The sequence below is a fragment of the Amblyomma maculatum genome, chromosome 11 (assembly GCF_055883805.1).
Source record: "Amblyomma maculatum isolate TAMU_Amacu chromosome 11, ASM5588380v1, whole genome shotgun sequence".
Classification (NCBI taxonomy): Eukaryota; Metazoa; Arthropoda; class Arachnida; order Ixodida; family Ixodidae; genus Amblyomma; species Amblyomma maculatum.
The window spans coordinates 42,370,100-42,388,866 of NC_139354.1; the positions used below are offsets into that span (position 1 = coordinate 42,370,100).

General features: G+C 44.9%; 1 protein-coding gene across 3 annotated transcripts in view; it reads right to left on the minus strand.

The window, feature by feature from the left end:
* The window catches only part of Prosap (SH3 and multiple ankyrin repeat domains prosap), a 179,984-nt gene that overhangs the window by 23,102 nt on the left and 138,115 nt on the right, over positions 1–18,767 (minus strand). For 2 of the 3 annotated variants that reach the window (XM_084583537.1, XM_084583536.1), the window contains 6 exons: positions 12,214–12,285; positions 10,454–10,579; positions 8,776–8,956; positions 7,189–7,487; positions 6,069–6,351; positions 1,085–1,354 (listed from right to left, as the gene is read on the minus strand). In XM_084583537.1, the coding sequence (XP_084439663.1) occupies positions 1,085–1,354; positions 6,069–6,351; positions 7,189–7,487; positions 8,776–8,956; positions 10,454–10,579; positions 12,214–12,285 (1,231 nt within the window). The remainder of the gene's footprint in view (positions 1–1,084; positions 1,355–6,068; positions 6,352–7,188; positions 7,488–8,775; positions 8,957–10,453; positions 10,580–12,213; positions 12,286–18,767) is intronic. The other variant, XM_084583538.1, reaches the window with a different exon arrangement.

Sequence of the window (18,767 nt, forward strand, 5' to 3'; positions counted from 1 at the left end):
TGAAACAAGCGTTGGATGCAACATTAAATTTCAAAATTTATGTTATCAACACCTTTTTCAAGACCTGTTTTCTTAAAGCTTATTAGGGGCCCTCTCAAATCCCGTATTTATTCCCGTCTTAGTCAAGTCCTGTTGTAAACAAAGGTACGATGTGATGCTGGTCATTAAGAGCACAAAACGTTCCGACTACTGCCTCACTGTTAGAAAAATATATTGTTCAAGAAACTCGCACAAACACACCAAACTAAACATATATACACCTTGACAAAGCCTATAGTGCGAACTAGTTGTCTATGACACAAGTCTGAGTTACTAAACCATCCCTACTGGAAACAAAAAGAGTTCTGTGAGGCAATAACTTCACACAACCTCATGAAAATCGCATAAAATCTCATACTGCGCCATCATTATCATAAAATATATCCCACAATTTATAATAATGTGCGAGATTGTATGAGATTTGTATGCAATATGCATGAGACTGCGACAATTATGTCAAGGTTTTGCCTCACAGAACGTTTTCAGTAGGAATGTTAACTCCTGACAAAATTCAGCCATAAAGGCAACATGCTTCAGCATTCCACCTGTAAGATACATCGTTGCAAGGACGTTGGAAATTATACGCTACATCAACGGCTGAACAGGCAAACAGTTTAGTACACTACACTAGAACTTCAATTGTAACGACAATATTAGAACAGCAATATTAATAGAATAATATTAGATATGGGTACCATATCTCATCCTCTGTTCACCCATATCGAGGCCACAGATACAGCATCTTTAATTGCCTCGTCCGCTTTAAAGTAAGTCACGCAATACACTCTGGTGATGACCATTCCAGCTTATAAAGCACAGCAGGAAGTCGACAGCTAATTCCTGAATGATAGGTATCTTAAAAAACAACCACAGTCTTATCTTCATTGGGTGGTTTCAAGCAAGTGAGGGCTCCCCTCTCCTAGGCCTATTTCGCTAAGCCTTCCTCCTTAGGCCTACTTTCTTAAGCTTAACCCTCCGTCCGGCCCACTCTGGGATGCAAACGAACAGAGCGCAGAGGAAGAGGCCGCGGCCAATGGAAACCCACCGGTGGCCGAAGAGGCCGCCGTGCCCGAGCTGCCCTCGCTGTCGTCGGCGTTCGCGTGCGACGCGGCCGAGGAAGAGGCCATGGACGAGGCCTCCGACGCGGTGGACGCGGCCGACGAGAAGGGGGGCAGCGACCGATTCGATGGGCACGGCGACGGCGGCTTGGCGCCCAGCACCACAAGCTCCAGCCTCGGGTCGCTGTGCGTGCGACTCAGGGCGGCGCTGCTGGCCCTCCGCCGAGGGTTGTACGTTGGCGGTTCGCGGTACGGCACTGCGCCACACACACACACCACAACATAGCACACCATATCGGACCAGCCCGAGTCAGGTGGCGCCCCCTACGTGCATGCTCTAGTGACACTACAGCTACTCACTACTTCTACGCATACGACATACGACACTCATGAGATTCTCTTGTGAATATGGGTGCCGTTGCAATTGGAACTGTGAGCTGTTAACATGTGTAGTCTCCTTCATGGTATGCAGGCGACTTCGCAAGAGTCGTCAGAACACTCATTGGGCAATGCTGGCGTACTTCACTGATTGATTGATTGATTGATTGAATGATTGATTGATTGGTTGATTGATTGATTGATTGATTGATTGATTGATTGATTGATTGATTGATTGATTGATTGATTGATTGATTGATTGATTGATTGATTGAAAACTTTATTGAGTGCATGGGAGTTCTCGGAGTTGTGGGTGGTCCGCCTATTCCGGCAGCCCAGTGGCCTGCGCCGCAGCACGGAACGGTTTCCTCGTGATCTGAGGCTGACAAGTTTTTCGATTTCTCGGGAAAAAATAAATACTGCTAGCAATGTGGCCTGATTGGTGTCGATCTGTTTGTGTATGCCACGGACAAAATTTTGAACAGCGACAAGTTGCGTACTCTATCATCGTTCCCGCCATTCAGTGTTGTTCTCTACGGAACAGTGCACCTTGAAAGAAATGGTGAATAAACATCGAATTGCCACTGGCCAACACCTGAAAGTACCAGTGAAATAGACAATAAAATGCAGGCGCACACAGAATGGGCAGACGCTATGGCACCCCTCCGAAGGCCTCCGGCGCTGCATGGTTATACACAATAAACAATACGCACACAAGAGAATTAAACCAGGACGTTAACACAGATGTTAACGTCCTGGTTTAATTCTCTTGTGTGCGTATTGTTTTTTGTGTATAACCATGCAGCGCCGGAGGTCGTCGGAGTCGTATAGCCAACTAGCCCGCTCGCAAGTACTACTGAACTATGGCACTCATCTGCTACACATCACCCCTGAGCTGTTGCAGCAATGTTCCGAATGGGAAGATTTCTCATATGCAGCAACATGAAAGTGCACTGCCCGATCATAAATGCACGCTGCTCAGTTAAGTTGCAAAAAAAATGTAAACATCTAATGCGGCCGAGCTTGGCGCCGAAGATTAGTTGCGTTACGCCGGCCCTAACAAGCCACCACCCGCATTACAATCTTGTACATCCTTATGCTCGATGCCCTTTCGGCCAACAGTGAGGGAGATTGCAATTACGCAGATAAACCGGAGCCCCCGGTATCGAACCGCGATGTGCACAACATAAAGGAAAACGTCGTCCTCCTCAATAAGTCACCAGTCTTAGTAGCTTAGGGCATAAAAACACCTTGGTTTCAAGTTTAGGCCTACTGGCCTGCCACGTAGCACGTGACAGTCTTACCCACTCATTTTCTATTTGCATGCCCCGCACTCTAGCCAGTTTTGCTGTCCTGTTCCGTCATACAGTTTTCGCATGCGGGTCGAAATAAATGACGCTACTCAGCACATAATAGAAGAAAGCGCGCCTCCCACAAGTGCCGTCCAGATTCTTTTGAAACAAAGGCGCGAGATCCCAGCCATTTACTATGTGATGTGCCCCTAACGTTACTTTCGCGGTCAGCAATATTAGGTAGTATGTAATCCTTAATTTTCTTAACTTTTGTTGTTTAAAATTACTTATAACGCTTAACCATTGAAAGTCAGAAAGACAGGATGAGATGTTGAAATTTCTATAATATGGAAACATTAAAAGCGCTGAAAAAACACTCACTTTTAAAATGGAGCGATCAACAGCTGTTGGTCTTATAACATCTGGATTTGGGTCACATTTACATACATTCCTTAAAACGTAACGTATGTCCAAACATCGCTGCGCTTTTGAAAAACTTAGACATAGAAAACGGCATGAGACACTGGACCGCAAGTTCGCTCCGGTGTTTCGTGTCATTTTCTGCGTCTAAGTTTTTTTTCAAAAGCGCAACAATGTTTGAACATGCCGGTCACCAACTAGCCCAATTTGAAACCCTTTTGACCTAACATATGTAAATCGTAAACAAAATTCCACGATAAAAAGGGTTGCGTAGAACCAAAATGGCAGGAAGAATCCCAGAACGACTCTGGCTTGCCTCTGTCCCAACTCTAGAGCCTCACATTTTTGTGCAATATTTAGAGCAGCTTTTTGTCTGCGTGAGATGTGGTGCACGAAATCTTTGCATTAAACACTGAATGGCTTATTAAGGATTAATTGACCTATTTATTCCCCATCAATGCCGTTATCTACCTAGATAATGAGAAAAAGCACCAGACAACGAGAATTTAATTATTAGAACAAAGTTGAAGACGTACTGTATTCAACCAAAAGGCGATAAAACAAGAGATATGTATGAAGGTCATTCAGTGTGAAAGAAATATTTCCAAGTTCGGAGATGTACTACATCTATTGAAGAGTGTCACAAGCATGGCTTGTAAATCAGTGTGTGTCCTTGTTCGTGTTTCTGATGATTCTCTCAATACAGCAATCTGTTTGCGCTATGAGCTACTTGTAGCGAGCAAAAAAAGCGTTCCCGTCAATAAATACCTGCATTAATAGCAGACTGTAGACACTACTGTATTTCCATTTCTTCATAGCACGACGTATGTAAATTGCCAGCACGAAGGAAGTTTAGATATTTAATACTCCCTCTCCTCAAACATAAAGACTAGATGGCACAATTAGACATACATTAAAAATACAATCAACATACATAAGAAACGGTGTAAGAAATGTAAGCTGCGCTTGCTGTTTAAAGTTTCGGAAATTATACACGGAATGAAAAAAGTGTACCAAATATTTTGAATAACATGCTAACAATGTGTTTGTTACTATTTAAGTACTTCATTCATAGCCAAAATGTAAAACTCTATTAGCGGATGATGATGACAGAAGTGCTCATAGTTATGAGTTTGTAATGCCGGAACAACTTTGTGGGAAATTATTTATTCAGCCAGAAGCCAGACGTAAAAGCTATCTCCAGCTCCTGCAAAAAGGCGATCCGTAAAATTCACGTAGAACACCTCAAGTTACCATAAATTGGCATTTTTTAACTTCTGAATTAACTCTCTCTCTCTTGTTTTGTGCATTCTGCACATAGATTCAAGTGCGGCTTCAAATTAAATAAAATTCTATGAGCAGAAGTATGCACCACTTTGAATTCGTATCTTTCCAGTGAGCAACTTTATGCTAGTGTACATACCTTTCCTCAGCAGGACTCGTTTTGTTTACCACTTACATAAAAAATTAAGCTGTCAAATTTCGTAACTACGTCGTATTTTTATACGACCTAAAGACATGATCAACATGGGCTTTACAAATAAGTACCATTATTCCTACAGGCTTTTCTATGACAAACTCATAACCAAAAATGATGAATAAAGGCATACGTTTCTTAACGTCACAGTGCATGCATTTCTATGGGAACATACATACCCCATCAAAAGAACCAAAAGCCACAAGAACATGCAGTACCATGCATCGTTCGCAATCTGTGCAATGATGTGTGTGACAACATTTAATGCAAGACTTCTTGCTCCGCTTATTGAAGCAGTCAGTGGCCTCCTGTAAATAATCTAGCGGGTCGCGGCAAAATTCGTATCATCCTGAATTCGTATTTAGAAACTGCCAAAATCTGCATAAATAAGCATGACAAATGCCTCCACGAAAATCAATCTGCGTATGACAGGAGTCTTTTTACGGTCGCGGGCCCACAGCTCATTACTCGCGATGAGTACCGCGCGAGTTACGATCGTGACGTTGGCGATGTGAGAATTGCGCGCCGCCGCTACCCGCTCTTTCTGCGTACAATGCGACTAGCGATCGCGAAGTGAAATATGTGCGGGAAGCATGTAGTGCTCAAGGTTGTGATCGTGGCTCACGCGCTCTTATCACATGTAGTGGCACGCAAGTGTGTTGAGAACATTGGATAGCCTGCAATTTGTCCGCATTGAACTCCGATTAGAAACTTTTACGCATTAGCATCATCCGGAAATTCGTAACAACAGCGTTGTTTAGTTTGTTCAATAAGGTTAATATAATTATATAATAATAATAATAATTGGTTCATAGAAAGGGAAAGGCGTAGTATCTGTCACACGTGCTGTGGACACCTGTACCGCGCTGCAAGGGAAGAGAAAAGGTGGGAATGAAAGTGGAAAGAGAGAAGGGGAGTCGTAGGGGAGCTCTACGGAGTAATTTTGACCACCGGGGGGGGGGGGGGGGGGGGGGGGTTTAACGTGCGCCGACATCGCACAGCACACGGAAACCACTTCGTTTCGCCCCCATCGAAACGCAGCCGCCACGGTCGGAAATACAATAAGGTTCCGTTTTACATTATGTAATCACCTCACTTCATCTACCTTGAAAAAATACTATACCGAAATTTCAAAGAAGAGATATTTCAGTGTGCTAACATCGTCTTGAGCATCAACTTTACATTACTGCTTGCAGCCTTAGCTCATATGCAATCTAAGACCCAGACAAACAGGTCTTTCAGTCGCCAATAGCGTACCGTCCCTCCAAGAGAAAGCAAGTCTTGCACTAAATTGTTGCGAAGTTCGCGAGAAAAGACGACAGGCAATGAAGTGAAAACGGCGAACAGGAGTGTAAAGTGCGCACGAGATGTGATGCAAGCAGTGTGACTAGAAAGAGCACCGACCGACGTCCTCGGGCTTGTGGTTCCGGATGACGTCGGCCAGGGCGAGGTTTCCGGCGATCACGGCGACCTGGTAAGGGTTCTGGTTGGCGTAGTTGAGGGCGGCCGGGTCGGCCCCCCGGAACAGCAGCACCCTTGCGCAGCTCTCCCGGTCGTTGACGGCGCACACGTGCAGCGGTGTGTTGCCGCTCGCGTTGCGCGCGTTCATGTCCGCCCCGTAGAACAGCAGCTGCTCCAGGTGCTGGACCAGACCGTGCTTGCACGCCTGGTGCACCTCTTGCCAGCCCTGGAGGATAACGAAGAAAAGGACCTTACTGAAAAGAGTTGGTTGATCAGTTTATGTGGTTTACCGTCCTAACGCGATTGAAGCTAAAATAGAGTTGTATGATGCAATAACACAGTACAGGCTTGATCATGCAATGTCATACAGATATCATACATTACACTGATGTCATAGGTTGTCATAAAAACATTGCAAAATGTGACAGTGCGCGATATCTGTATGATATTTGTATGATATATCCCAGTCGAAAAACACTGCAGAACTGGGTCAAAAATACGACAAATATCCTGTAGTTTTGTCGTACCCATCAGATTTTTCTGTAGTTTTGTAGTACATTTCTGTAGTTTTTCTGTAGTATATTTCTGTTGTCTGTAGTTCTGTAGCACTTTTTTGTTGTAACTACAGAAATTTCTGATGTTACGACAGAATGTTCTGTTGTCACAACAGGTTTCGCATCAAAAACCGCACAGAAATTCTGTCGTAACATCAGAACATTTTTTGTAGTTTTTTCTGACTGGGATTCTATGGTGAAGAGTGAATAAGGGTTAATGCATCATACAAATATTAGGAGAGATAGCTCTGCTCCCCTCTGGCAAGCTCCAGCGTGTGACCTCTGGATCCGCAATCTGACATCTAAAGAGCTACAGATGTCCCTGGTCTGCTTCTGAAGTGTCTGTAAGTCTGCTATAGAAACTTCAAACTAAGACGTCGATGTCTTGTTTACGTCCAACAGCACTGCAGCGTCGGCTAAAGTTGATCACGGAAGAAGCGATCGGTAACGTTCATCAGAGTTCGACCACGCGAACACTCGATTGTTCAACGTCGAGTTCTTCAACGTACCTGAGGATCGGCGACTCCCGGCAGCGCGTGGTCGTGCAGCAGCGTCTCGGCGAGCTGCGGGTCGGCGTTCCACAGGACGGTGTAGTAGAGCGGCGTCAGTCCCCGGGCGTCCTTGTAGTTGGGAGACGCGCCCAGGTCCAGAAGGGTCTTTAGGGCCTCCAGATTGTTCTTCTCCACGGCGCGGTGCAGCGCCGTCCGCCCGTCCTTGGTTCGGTAGTCGAGCAGCGCCCCTCCATTCACCAACGCGATGATCACCTTGCTGGGGCTCTTCAGGCCGGCCGCCAGAGTCAGCGGGGTCTCTGCACCACGGCCGGGTGTGTTGTGAAAACCCCGAACTTCACTACCCAATGTCAAGTAGAAAGTTATTTTGCCGCCACCACTTATTTTCACGTCCAGTTTCTACAACCATGCACGCAATATATGTATTGAGTTATAAAAGTGGCGAGTTTGATGATCCAGGAGGACAGGCATAAACAGGCGCCATTCTTCGTCAACAAGGTTTGTACACGAAAGCTCTGGTATTTGCAGGGTACAAGTTTCACGAGTGGAACATGACAATGAGCGGATATGTTCGCTTCGGAACAATTATCTACGAACGCGCAAATGCTTTTGGAGCGCTCGTTTATCGCACTATCCACTCCTCCAACCTGCTTTAACGAAATTTATTAATTCTACAAGGTTCCTTAATGAATAACCAGTCCAGCTCAATTCTGAACAAACAAGTGTGTGATCAACTGTTCAGCTACGAAAAATGCGCCCACGATTTACGCATCAGCAGAGTGTAATTATCCTGAGAATTGGTCGCATGATTTGGGCATACGCTGCATTTCCCCAACAACACAAATTTGTAAACGGTATTACTGATGAAGTGATATTTTTTTAGGTCCCGAGCATGCACAGAACAAAGAATAATGCTGTCGTGCATGCACAGTTCCCACCCTCAGCGTTATGGATAATACAGGTTGCCCGTGCCAACGAATGTCTTTTTCCCAATCCATCCATTGATTAGTGTTTGTTTATTTGTTATTGTTTTCAGGATACTACAGACCCTCATTTTGCTTCAGGCAGAGAGGGAAGAAAAATAGAATCCCTGAATACAAGGGCATGCAACATCAGTAAAGGACGGAGAACAATACAATTGCCTAACGTATTACATACATAATCTAAAATAGGTCCCGAAGTGCCTCACCAAAATCAACAGCCGATATCAATCGTATAGGCAAGACATTCCCTTCGTAAATAGTTCTCGAAAAAGAAATTTAAAGCGTTAATATGCACGAAGTATGGTGACAAGGTGCGGTCATAATGACGGTGGGTTCGTCACGTTTCTGAAAACTCTACATAGGTAGCTGCAGAAGGAAGGATAAACGGGCGATCGACATATCGGAGAGGTTTAATATCGTTTGCAGCCATTCACCGACTAGTACACTCCAATATACGCTGATAAACTACATTGAGTCACAGGAAACAAAATCAATATACTCAATCGATATGAACAGCATTTCAAATATATATTCACTAACTTGAATGCCCGCGAGAACAGGCAGTCGCGCACACTGCGTTCAACAGAGGACAAGACCTACTAACCTCCCGTGTCGGGGCAGTGGAAGTTTGGGTCAAGTCCCCTGGCGCAGAGCTTGCTGATCTTGTCCACGTTCGAGTTGCTCACGTGATCCAGCATTCGGCGCAAGTTGGCCCGCGTGTGCAGCTGCTTGATCTGCTTCTCTTCCACGTTGATCATCTTGTAGACTCGTCGCTTATAGCGCAACTGCATCATGCGTCCAGAAAAACAACCACAAAGGTATCATGGAAGACGTCCACTGACGGCATAGTTACGGCAAGTAAAAACGCTGCCGTACAGACAAGGAGACCGTCTGGAACCTTCGGCAAAGCTACATCCGCGAGGTCTTGAGCTACGACGAAGTGCAGGTCTAAAATACATACAAGACAATATTTGCATGCAGTGGACAACTGCTCAAAACGAAGAAAGCATGCTTTTTGTAAGTTGTCTCTGTGGCTTTGCTCTGGATGCGTAAGTTGCAACCTCGCCATAGTTATGACATTCTTTTGGTGGTTGGTCAGTGAAGCATCCCTAAATGAAGACCGTATGCGTATTACAATTTTACTGACATGGCTACACAGTCTAGATTCATTGCATGCAGTGGACAACTGCTCAAAACGAAGAAAGCATGCTTCTTGTAAGTTGTCTCCGTGGCTTTGCTCTGGATGCGTAAGTTGCAACCTCGCCATAGTTATGACATTCCTTTGGTGGTTGGTCAGTGAAGCATCCCTAAATGAAGATCGTATGCGTATTACAATTTTACTGGCATGGCTACACAGTCTAGATTCATTGCATGCAGTGGACAACTGCTCAAAACGAAGAAAGCATGCTTTTTGTAAGTTGTCTCTGTGGCTTTGCTCTGGATGCGTAAGTTGCAACCTCGCCATAGTTATGACATTCCTTTGGTGGTTGGTCAGTGAAGCATCCCTAAATGAAAATCGTATGCGTATTACTATTTTACTGATATGGATACAGTCTCGAATCATTGCACGCACGGCGTCAGACGAACCGCGAAGAGCGCAATACCTGAGGAAGGTGAGATGCTGGAATATTACACGTTTGCTTTGAAAACCGGTCATTCATTGAGAAGAGCAACAAGCGGTGTTCAGTCGCGATAATCAACCATCCCTGCAATGTCCAATACACGGCGACAGTACAAGGCATGCCTCCCGTGCTTCGTTTTTGCAGCGCTCAAGTCCACGAAAACAAGCTGAGCGCATCAAGTCTAAATTTCGCAACGTTTATTCATCTTTTACATATATAGTTCTGTCAATAAAATTAGTGTTAAGAATCAATATCACTCTAAATTCTTTAACGCCTATTTAGGTGCAAAAGGGTGCTAGAGTGCCCCATGGCTAACGCCCTAAGCGAGGCAGAGGTAATAAAGGGCGGTTAACTAACAGGGTGTTCCGGTTAGCTACCCTGTGTTGTGTAAAATGGAAGAGGGGCATTTAAATACAAGCGAAAGAGAGAAATGCGGTCTCAAAGCCACAAACCGCTGCAGCAGTGTCCTGAGCACTGTGAGGGTTGCCGCGCGCTGTACCCTCAAGAGAACACAGTTTCCTCTTTTCAGCGCCAAACACCGGACCTTTGCACAGCGAAAAATGTTCCACAGTGAAGCAGTGTTGCTGTATGCGCAGGGTGCTAGCCTTGGCACAGAGTTACACCTTTAAGGGTGTAATGTTCTTAGAGAAGCTAGCTCACCTCTAGGTAGGCGACAGCGTCGGAGAGAGGGTAATCAGCGATCGGCCGCTCTTCGTCCAAAAACTTGCCGGCTTTGCCGTTCACCGGAGGGCAGTAGAGGCCGTAGTTGAACCCTTCCTTCACCTCCTGAAATGGGGCACAAGTATACAGCGTTTAAAAGCCGTGCAAGCGATGGCTCCCCTGAATTGTGTTTCTCTCGAATTATACGTGTGTCGTGCAAACACATTTAAAGCTGAGAAGCGTTTTCACCAGACATGCGATATCAGTGCAACCACCTTCGAATGACCAACACCAGGAATTATTATGGACTTATTGTGTTTGTGTTTTTTGCGCCACATATCTGAACTCGAACTCGCTTCCTCAATGACTAATTTAGACCGGGCGCTCCCCAGTCTTAACTTACACATTCAGTATCTAAATGAGCATTTGAGACATGCACTATATCTCCATGTCGCTGCTAGAGATATTATAGAAAAAGCTTGTTAGAGGCCTTAAATATACCTCTTAAATGCGATAAGGTGAAATCCCAAGAAATAATTACGCTTGATTAAACGTTTTTCATCTAATTCGACACAAATCTGGCGTACTTTTGCTCATTTTGCGGGATCTCATACTGCCTCGACATCTTTCTGCCGGATGTGACGTCATCATTTAAGTTTGTTCGTTTTGTTTTTGTCCCTAATATACGTTGTTCGGTGATCTTAAGTTCTTCCTCTAATTCGGCACAAATACAGCGTTTCTATGCCCATTTTCACGTTGTTTGTACTATTTCGACGTCCGAGATGTTTTCACGTCCCCTGACTATACCGACGTCCGCGCTATTTCGACGCAAATTTGATATTTGTGGCTCTAGATGATTAACCACTCACTCTGCAGTCATAAAACTTAACTTCTATGTTCATTCTTTTTCTCCCATCGTTATTCGTTCAAGTGCTATAAAGGGGGCACACCTCGCGCGGACGCACTTTATGCGCTCACGTATGGGCCTAGAAAGGCTTTTGCCTTTTAAGGTACATCGTAAACTAAATCTTCATAATAGGCAATTTTGCTATATATACAGGAATCATAAAAAAGGCTAAGGACGAAAATGCTCTTCGCCGAGGGTGTAATGACTTATACTCGTACAGTATTGCACACTCAATAACTGCGAACGTGTTATCGTAAGCCACTCGACATCGGAAATGTCTTGCAGGCAAAGAACCCAGAACGAAATATCTACATTACCCAATGGCACAAACACACCGCAATAACGTGATAACACCGAAATCAACCAGGCACAGCCATTGGGCTACGGGTGCCTGCCATCTTATAGCCCTGCGGGTTATGCTGATGACGTCCTCCTATAATATGCTGGCATCTAAAATATTGTCAAATTTCTTTGTTGCTTATATGGAAGGTCTGTAGCTTTTCGCTCATTGCGTTCATTCCACTTAAAAATTACTACCTCTGCAAAGTTCGCGAGTCGCCTGGTTTTAAGGCCGTTTGTAGGCCTTACGAGACCCGCAAGTACCCTCGCATACTCAGTACTTCCTTAGCCTTCCTCCTTTCGTGTGGGACTTCACCCTTTTTCCTTAAATTAAGTAGCCGACTTCTACCCTACTCTGCCCCCGTAATTGAACCTGCACCTATTCAAGTAATAACCAGACTCCTTCTCAACCCTCCCCCCCCCCTCCAACACACACACTTTCGCAGTACCCGATATACGTAATAAAGAAATTCCGAGCAGGCAGTACGATCGGAATGCTGCTCGTAATGCTCACCTTAGGCAACGATGAGATGATGTGCTGCTTGATGTCCCATATTAGCTCGTCCTTTTGCACGTGGAAACATTTCTGAGAAAGAAAGACAAAAACACCACCGCGCACACGTGTAAGCGAGTGTGCAAAGGTGCCCAAGCTTTGGCAAGAACACACGGGCATATGTTAGAGGATACGGTGAACGACAACAGTGCCAACGGGGCAGTGGGGAACGAGGGGATGTGCCTGGAACGACAGTATATACAGTGCGCACTAGGCCCACTTCCGGCGTCCCGCCCAACTAGCAGCCTACGTCCTTGCAACATTCACAGCACGTGCAAGAACGACAAGAAAACAACGAAAGTACTTTCCAGCTGTCGGCAGCATCCAGGGAAAAGGGGCGCGCCACCTAACGGCGAAGCCTTAAAGTATTCAACGCTGCCACTTGTCCCAGTGGCCCCCGTCGGTGGGGGAGCGAAACTATTAACGCCCAGGAAGCCCAAAGCTCCAATGCATAGGCTTAAAGGAAGCGAATTTCCTTGTTTAGTAGTTTTAGCGGCACCTTGATTAAATTTGCGAGAACATGTAAGCAGCGTGCGTGCTGCAACGTGCGCCGAGAAACTTTTTATGCAAACATGTTCAACGCAGTGAGAGCCACGCGCAGCGCCGAATACGCGTAGGAAAGGCTTTCTTAATTGGCTGGAATGCGTCAAGTGAAATTAGCGAAACAAATATGGTCAGAACGTTAGCAGGAGAAGCGGCAGGTGGAAAAAGAGGATGCAGGCTCCAAAAGGAAAGAAACAAATTTTAGGTGCGAGAGTGGCGTGGGTGTTGAGCGGAGGGGTGGGGGCCCCACGCACACGCGCACGCACATTCTGTCATTTGTTTTCTGCCGTTGTTTGAATACGCGAAAGACAAAATGAGGACACACACAGGTATCCAAGGCATCACGAAACATTATAATGTCATAAGAATGTATAGAGTGAGTTGCAGCAACGTTAATGCAAATTTAGAACATTATATTTATGTTTAGAACCAAAATTAACGTCACATCTTATATCGAAAATATTACTTTGCCATTCAAAATAATCATTATCTAAAGCTGGCTTTCACATGTTATGTTGAAGATCAACGAATCATGTTATAGCATGAACATTCAAAATAAACATTGTTTTAGAGTAGTAAAATAAACAGTGTTTTAGAGTAGTCAAAAGACTGGGGTATCTGTTTGGCGATTGGTGTTGCACATGCGTTATTGGTTGTGAAAAGAGTATATTTTTTTGCGTGTTTCCTTCTAATAAACTGCAGTTGATAGTCAGCGCAGGTGTTGTCTTCTTCCTTGTCCTTTGTCTCCGCGCTGTTATTCCTTAAAAATAGAGTAGTCTAGTGAACGCTCATAACTTTCTAATTATATATCAATAAAATGTTAAAAATATACCGGGTGTCCCAGCTAAATGTAACCGGGGTTTAAAATATTACGGTGTGCTCGATCGCAGTGAAAAACAACTGACAGACTCCCTGTTATAGCTGCCTATCATAGTCTGTAGTTTCTTTAACGTTCGATGAAGTTAATTAATTATGCCTAATTAGCTGTTTTTGGCCTGAAGAACAAAGTGTCAATGCAAACGATGTAGACCGTCTCGATAAGCAGCTACGTTAATTCCACAAGCCACTACTTAGTTTTATTTATTAGCATTCAAAGATCGTTGTCGTGTGACCGGCTCCTAGCTTAAATCACTCACCCAGTCGCACACAAAGGTTCATAGGAGAAATCGCTGAAAATAAAAGGGGATATTGATATCTGAGACGCTGAAAGCTTTTTTTAGTGCGCAATCGAATTACTGTTTACGGTCAGTAAAATAAAAACATACTGTGCACAAACGCTGACTTGACAGAAGCGTAGCTAACCTTTCTTTTTTTTTTTTTTTTGAGGTCTACAACATCTGCATTTGCACAATGCTGCTCAAGGCTCAAGCTAGAACGTTAGCTAATCAGACTTTGCTAATAATCGTCATTGGTAAAAGAAAAATTATCACAGACTAGGGCAAGCGATTCTAGACAGCCGTCATCTTGTTTCACTAGGCTAAGGCACATTGTCTCTTTTAATACTTGGTTACATTTAGTTTGGACATTTGCTATATCAAGCAGTGGATCCCAGGGCGTTTCCCTACTGTTCCCACAGTACAGTTTATCAACTACTTTGAGCTGTATTTCGTAGATTGTAGACAGTCCTATTATTTTGTTATAGAACTTTGCTTATCACCAATTCGGCACGCTCTCTCAAGGCACACTGTTGAAGCTGAAGCTGAAGTTGAAAGTTTATTTTTTAATCAAAAAACAACCTACAAGAATATACAGCGAGAGGTCCCATGGTACAAGACCGCAGGTGGGACCTCCCACCTGCTGTTATTAAGTTCGACTCTTGGTATTCGTCCAGAGTTTAGTATATGAGTTATATGTTGTGCTGTACTGTGGAGCTCATGTGTTGCCATCGTTATTGGTCCTTTTTTCAAGTTTTCAGATAGGTACCTTCACAACTGGCGGACCTGTATGCTCCCTGCAGAGTTTCTTTACCATCTTTTGCAGTTATGTTGCTTAAATGTGCCGCTGATTTTACCGGAATTTTACTCGAAAGTTTATATGTAACATAACAGAAACGTTCGAAAAAGGGCCATTAACAATATTAACTCAGTGTTAGACCACAACAGAAATGCAGCACTGTTGTGATGTTTAGTTACTACCAGCGATATGTTCTTGCACTTACAGCTCGTATATCTTGACGCTTATAGAGCTGAGGCAGGAATGTTGTAAGGGCTGTAAATGCTTAATAGTTTTGAGACTAGCACAACAAACGAACGTTGTTAACAGTTCGTTTGACGCATGACAACCTATCGTTGCTTATATATGTGCCTAAAAGCCGGCACAGTAAAATCTATTTCAACTCCTCGAAATTCGAAAAACTTTTTGAGGCCTCCTTCGAGTTCAAAATATAGACAATTGGCTGCATGAGACAGGAACTTGTATATTTTAAAACAATTGGCTTCTTGGGGAGTAAAGGGGAGGGGGCAACAAAAATGTGGACGTGAAGCGGGGACTCTCGTAACGTCCCACCCCTAATCACATGGTCAAGGGGCACCTGAGTTTGAGTGCATTTTATCTCTATCACTTCCTAACCTAACGTGTGGCCTAGAAGACTAATAGTTGTTGTTTTTCTTTTTTTCATTTTGAACGCGATATATTCAAGACGCGCGCGGTCACAACGTAGTCGGCCAGTCCGTTGCTCGGCCTTACCTGCGTGCCGCCATCTATCGCCGAGGCAGGGAAAATAGGTACTGGTCACGCTCGCGTACGTCGCCGAGCGCTTTAGTGCATAGCTTGTAACAGAGATGGCGGCGGGTGCAACTTCAGTGCACCATTGCGTGCAGTGGGCGATTAGCTAGCGCTGGTGCTCAGCGTGCCAGAAACAGCGAGCACTTATCGACGCCTCGCGAATATTATATTATCAATCTCATGCGGCGACACAGTACCGCGCAGTGTGTGTGCACATGTCACCTCTGCAAAATTGAACGCGCACCTGGAAAAACTTCTGGGGCTGACGTCTTCTAGTTTTCAACATTCGACGCCAGGAAAGTAAACAAAGGAGCCTTCGAGTAAGCAAATAATAAGAGCATGCCGGAGCTCATTCCAGATTATGAGCAAACATAGTAAACTTATACAGGAACGAATTAAACAAATCCCCTCGGGTGGTCTTAGTTCCTCCGCCAAGGTACTAAACAAAGCGCCAGAAAGCGGCTATCAACAGAAAGCGCGATCAGTTCAGGTGCGAAGGGTCTCACGCAAAGCTAGGCAGAACAGGAAATAACAACATAAGTGATAATGCGTGGATCGTCACCGACACAGCAGAGTCTAATGGTCCTCAGGCACACCACCATCTAGTTGAAGGCAGCATACCTGCCTTGGACGCATGCTAGCCGTCATTTTTTCCGGAGAGAAAAAAAGAAGCGGAATCTTCCTCTTCCGGGTTTAGGATCACTTTAACGCCAGCCTTTGTGAATTTCAGGTGGAGACAAAAAGACCAGCGATTTTGTTTGACCTTTTGCGCCGGGCACCATGATAGGTGCAAAACGGCAACACGCAAGCTGTCTGCTGATAGTACGCGTGGAGATGTTCCTAGTAGACGCACCTGGTGGCACGCAGGAATAGGGGTGCAGTTTGACAACGATGTTGATTCTCTCTCTCATCTATGAACCGCAGGGTGGATTGCAGTCAACCGCACAGCAGAGGCACGGAAGGGTCAGGAAATTTAGAATGGTATTAATGTGAGTCAATGTGGTGAGCCTCTTTTGTCATCTTGAAAGAGTGGAAAAAGGCTGCCCAGCTCCCAGAATAACCATATTCATTTTTTTTCCGCATCGCCATGTGAATGACAGGGTTGGATGTATCGCACCAGTCCCATCCTCAACGAATGGCCCGTCAACACGCAAAATTGAATTAGAGGAACACAGAAGATACATTCTCGACAACGTTTTTGGTCTAAGCCATCTTCGCATCCAAAAGCCTATCATCATCATTATCATCACTGCACTTGCGCAAGCGCACACACTGCTAGTTATTGAGGCATTATGCCTAACATCAAGCCGAAATGCCAGCCACAGCTAATGGTGAATAGTAATCAGCTCACTATCATCATCATCATCATCATCAGCCTGACTATACCCACTGCAGGGCGAAGGACTCTCCCATATTCCTCCAACTGCCCCGGTCCTGTGCTAATCCACTTGACCCCTGCGAGCTTCTTAACCTCATCCGCCCACCTAACTTTCTGCCGCCTCCTGCTACGTTTCCTTCCTTGGAATCCAGTTTGTTACCCTAAGCGACCATCGGTTATCCTCTCTTCGCACTATATGTCCTGCCCATGCTCATTTCTTCTTGATTTCCACTAGAATGTCAGTAACTTGAGTCATTTCTCTGACCCACTCTGCACGTTTCCTATCTCTTAATGTTACTCCTACCATTTTACATTCCATAGCCCTCTGCGCTGTCCTCAGCTTGAGTAGAACCCTCTTGGTTAGCCTCTACGTTTCAGCCCCATAGGCGAGTACAGGTAAGATGCAACTGTTGTATACTTTCCTCTTGAGCGATACTGGTAACCTGCTAGTCATAATCTGCGAGTGTTTGCCAAATGCGCTCCATCCCAATCTTATTCTTCTTGTTATTTCCTTTTCATGGTCCGGATCTGCGGTTACTACCTGTCCCAAGTAGACATATTCGCCTACTAGTTCCAGTGCTTCGCTGCCTAACGTAAACTGCTGTTCCTTCCCTAGGCTGTTTAACATCACTTTAATCTTCTGCATATTTTCAAGCCTACCTTTCTACTTTTCCTGTCCAGGTCATCAATCATTATTTGCAGTTCATCCCCTGAGTTACTTAGCAAGACAATGTCATCAGCAAATCACAGATTACTTCGGTATTCTCCATCTACCCTTATCCCTAATCGTTCCCAATCCAACTCTTTAAATACTTCTTCTAAGCAGGCTTTATCGGGTCACATAAAAGCTACGCGGGCTACAAAGAAAGCAGCAGAGTGGGAGGCATCGGATGAATTTTGACCAGGTACGATTCTTCAATAGGCACCGAAATCTGATGCAACAGCCTCATTACAGTATTACACACCGCCCTTGAAATAAGCCTCGAAAGTTTAAAAACAAATCGCCTTCTTTCCTTTTTCGATCCGGAGGAGGTGAATTGAGAGCTGTTCGACCAACATTTTTTTTTTTAAACACAAAAGAAAATCGTCTTTTCTTACGGTTAGCTGCCTGAAGTAGGGACAACACTGGATCCCCTTCATTATGTGAGGCTACGTAGACATACATTGATTTGGGTGATGTCCTGCCACCGCAAAGAGAAGCGGAATGCTTATGATGAATGCCTTTTGCACCTTCTTCAATGAAATCGCTGCCGAATGCGCACGCACACGCACGCACGCACACACACACACACACACACACACACACGAGAGAGAGAGAGAGTGCGCGCGCCGAATAGAGGACAACTAGCCTCGAGGAACGATGTCAAGTCCTTAGCGCAGATTTACAGGTATACGAAGAACGCTCAGCACCGTTTAAATAACAAGTCGAAAATAAAGAACGAAGTGAAGGTGCGAAAAAAAAAATGTGACTGCAACCGAATCTAGATGTGCATGTCACATCTGACAGCTCTTAACACGGAAGCCTGCAGTAACACCCCCCCCCCCCCCCCCTCCACTCCCGCCCTTCTTTTCATACCCTCTCTACACTAGATTTTCATACGTCAATTTGCTACGCTTTCCACTGATTTCTCTCTCTCTCTCTCTCTCTCTGTACGTGTGTCATCTGTATTCGCTACTCCAGTATAACGCTAGAGAAGCAATAATACAAATAACAGAACGTACCATTATGACAGCCCGCTGCCGCCTCGAAACATCGGATTTCGCGCGCTACGTCACTCAGTTCCGTGCAGCACTACGAAGCCCACGGAGTGGCCCGAATTTCGCAGATTCGAGGCGAAGTAAGCACTGACATCCTTTGCGTACCTACAAA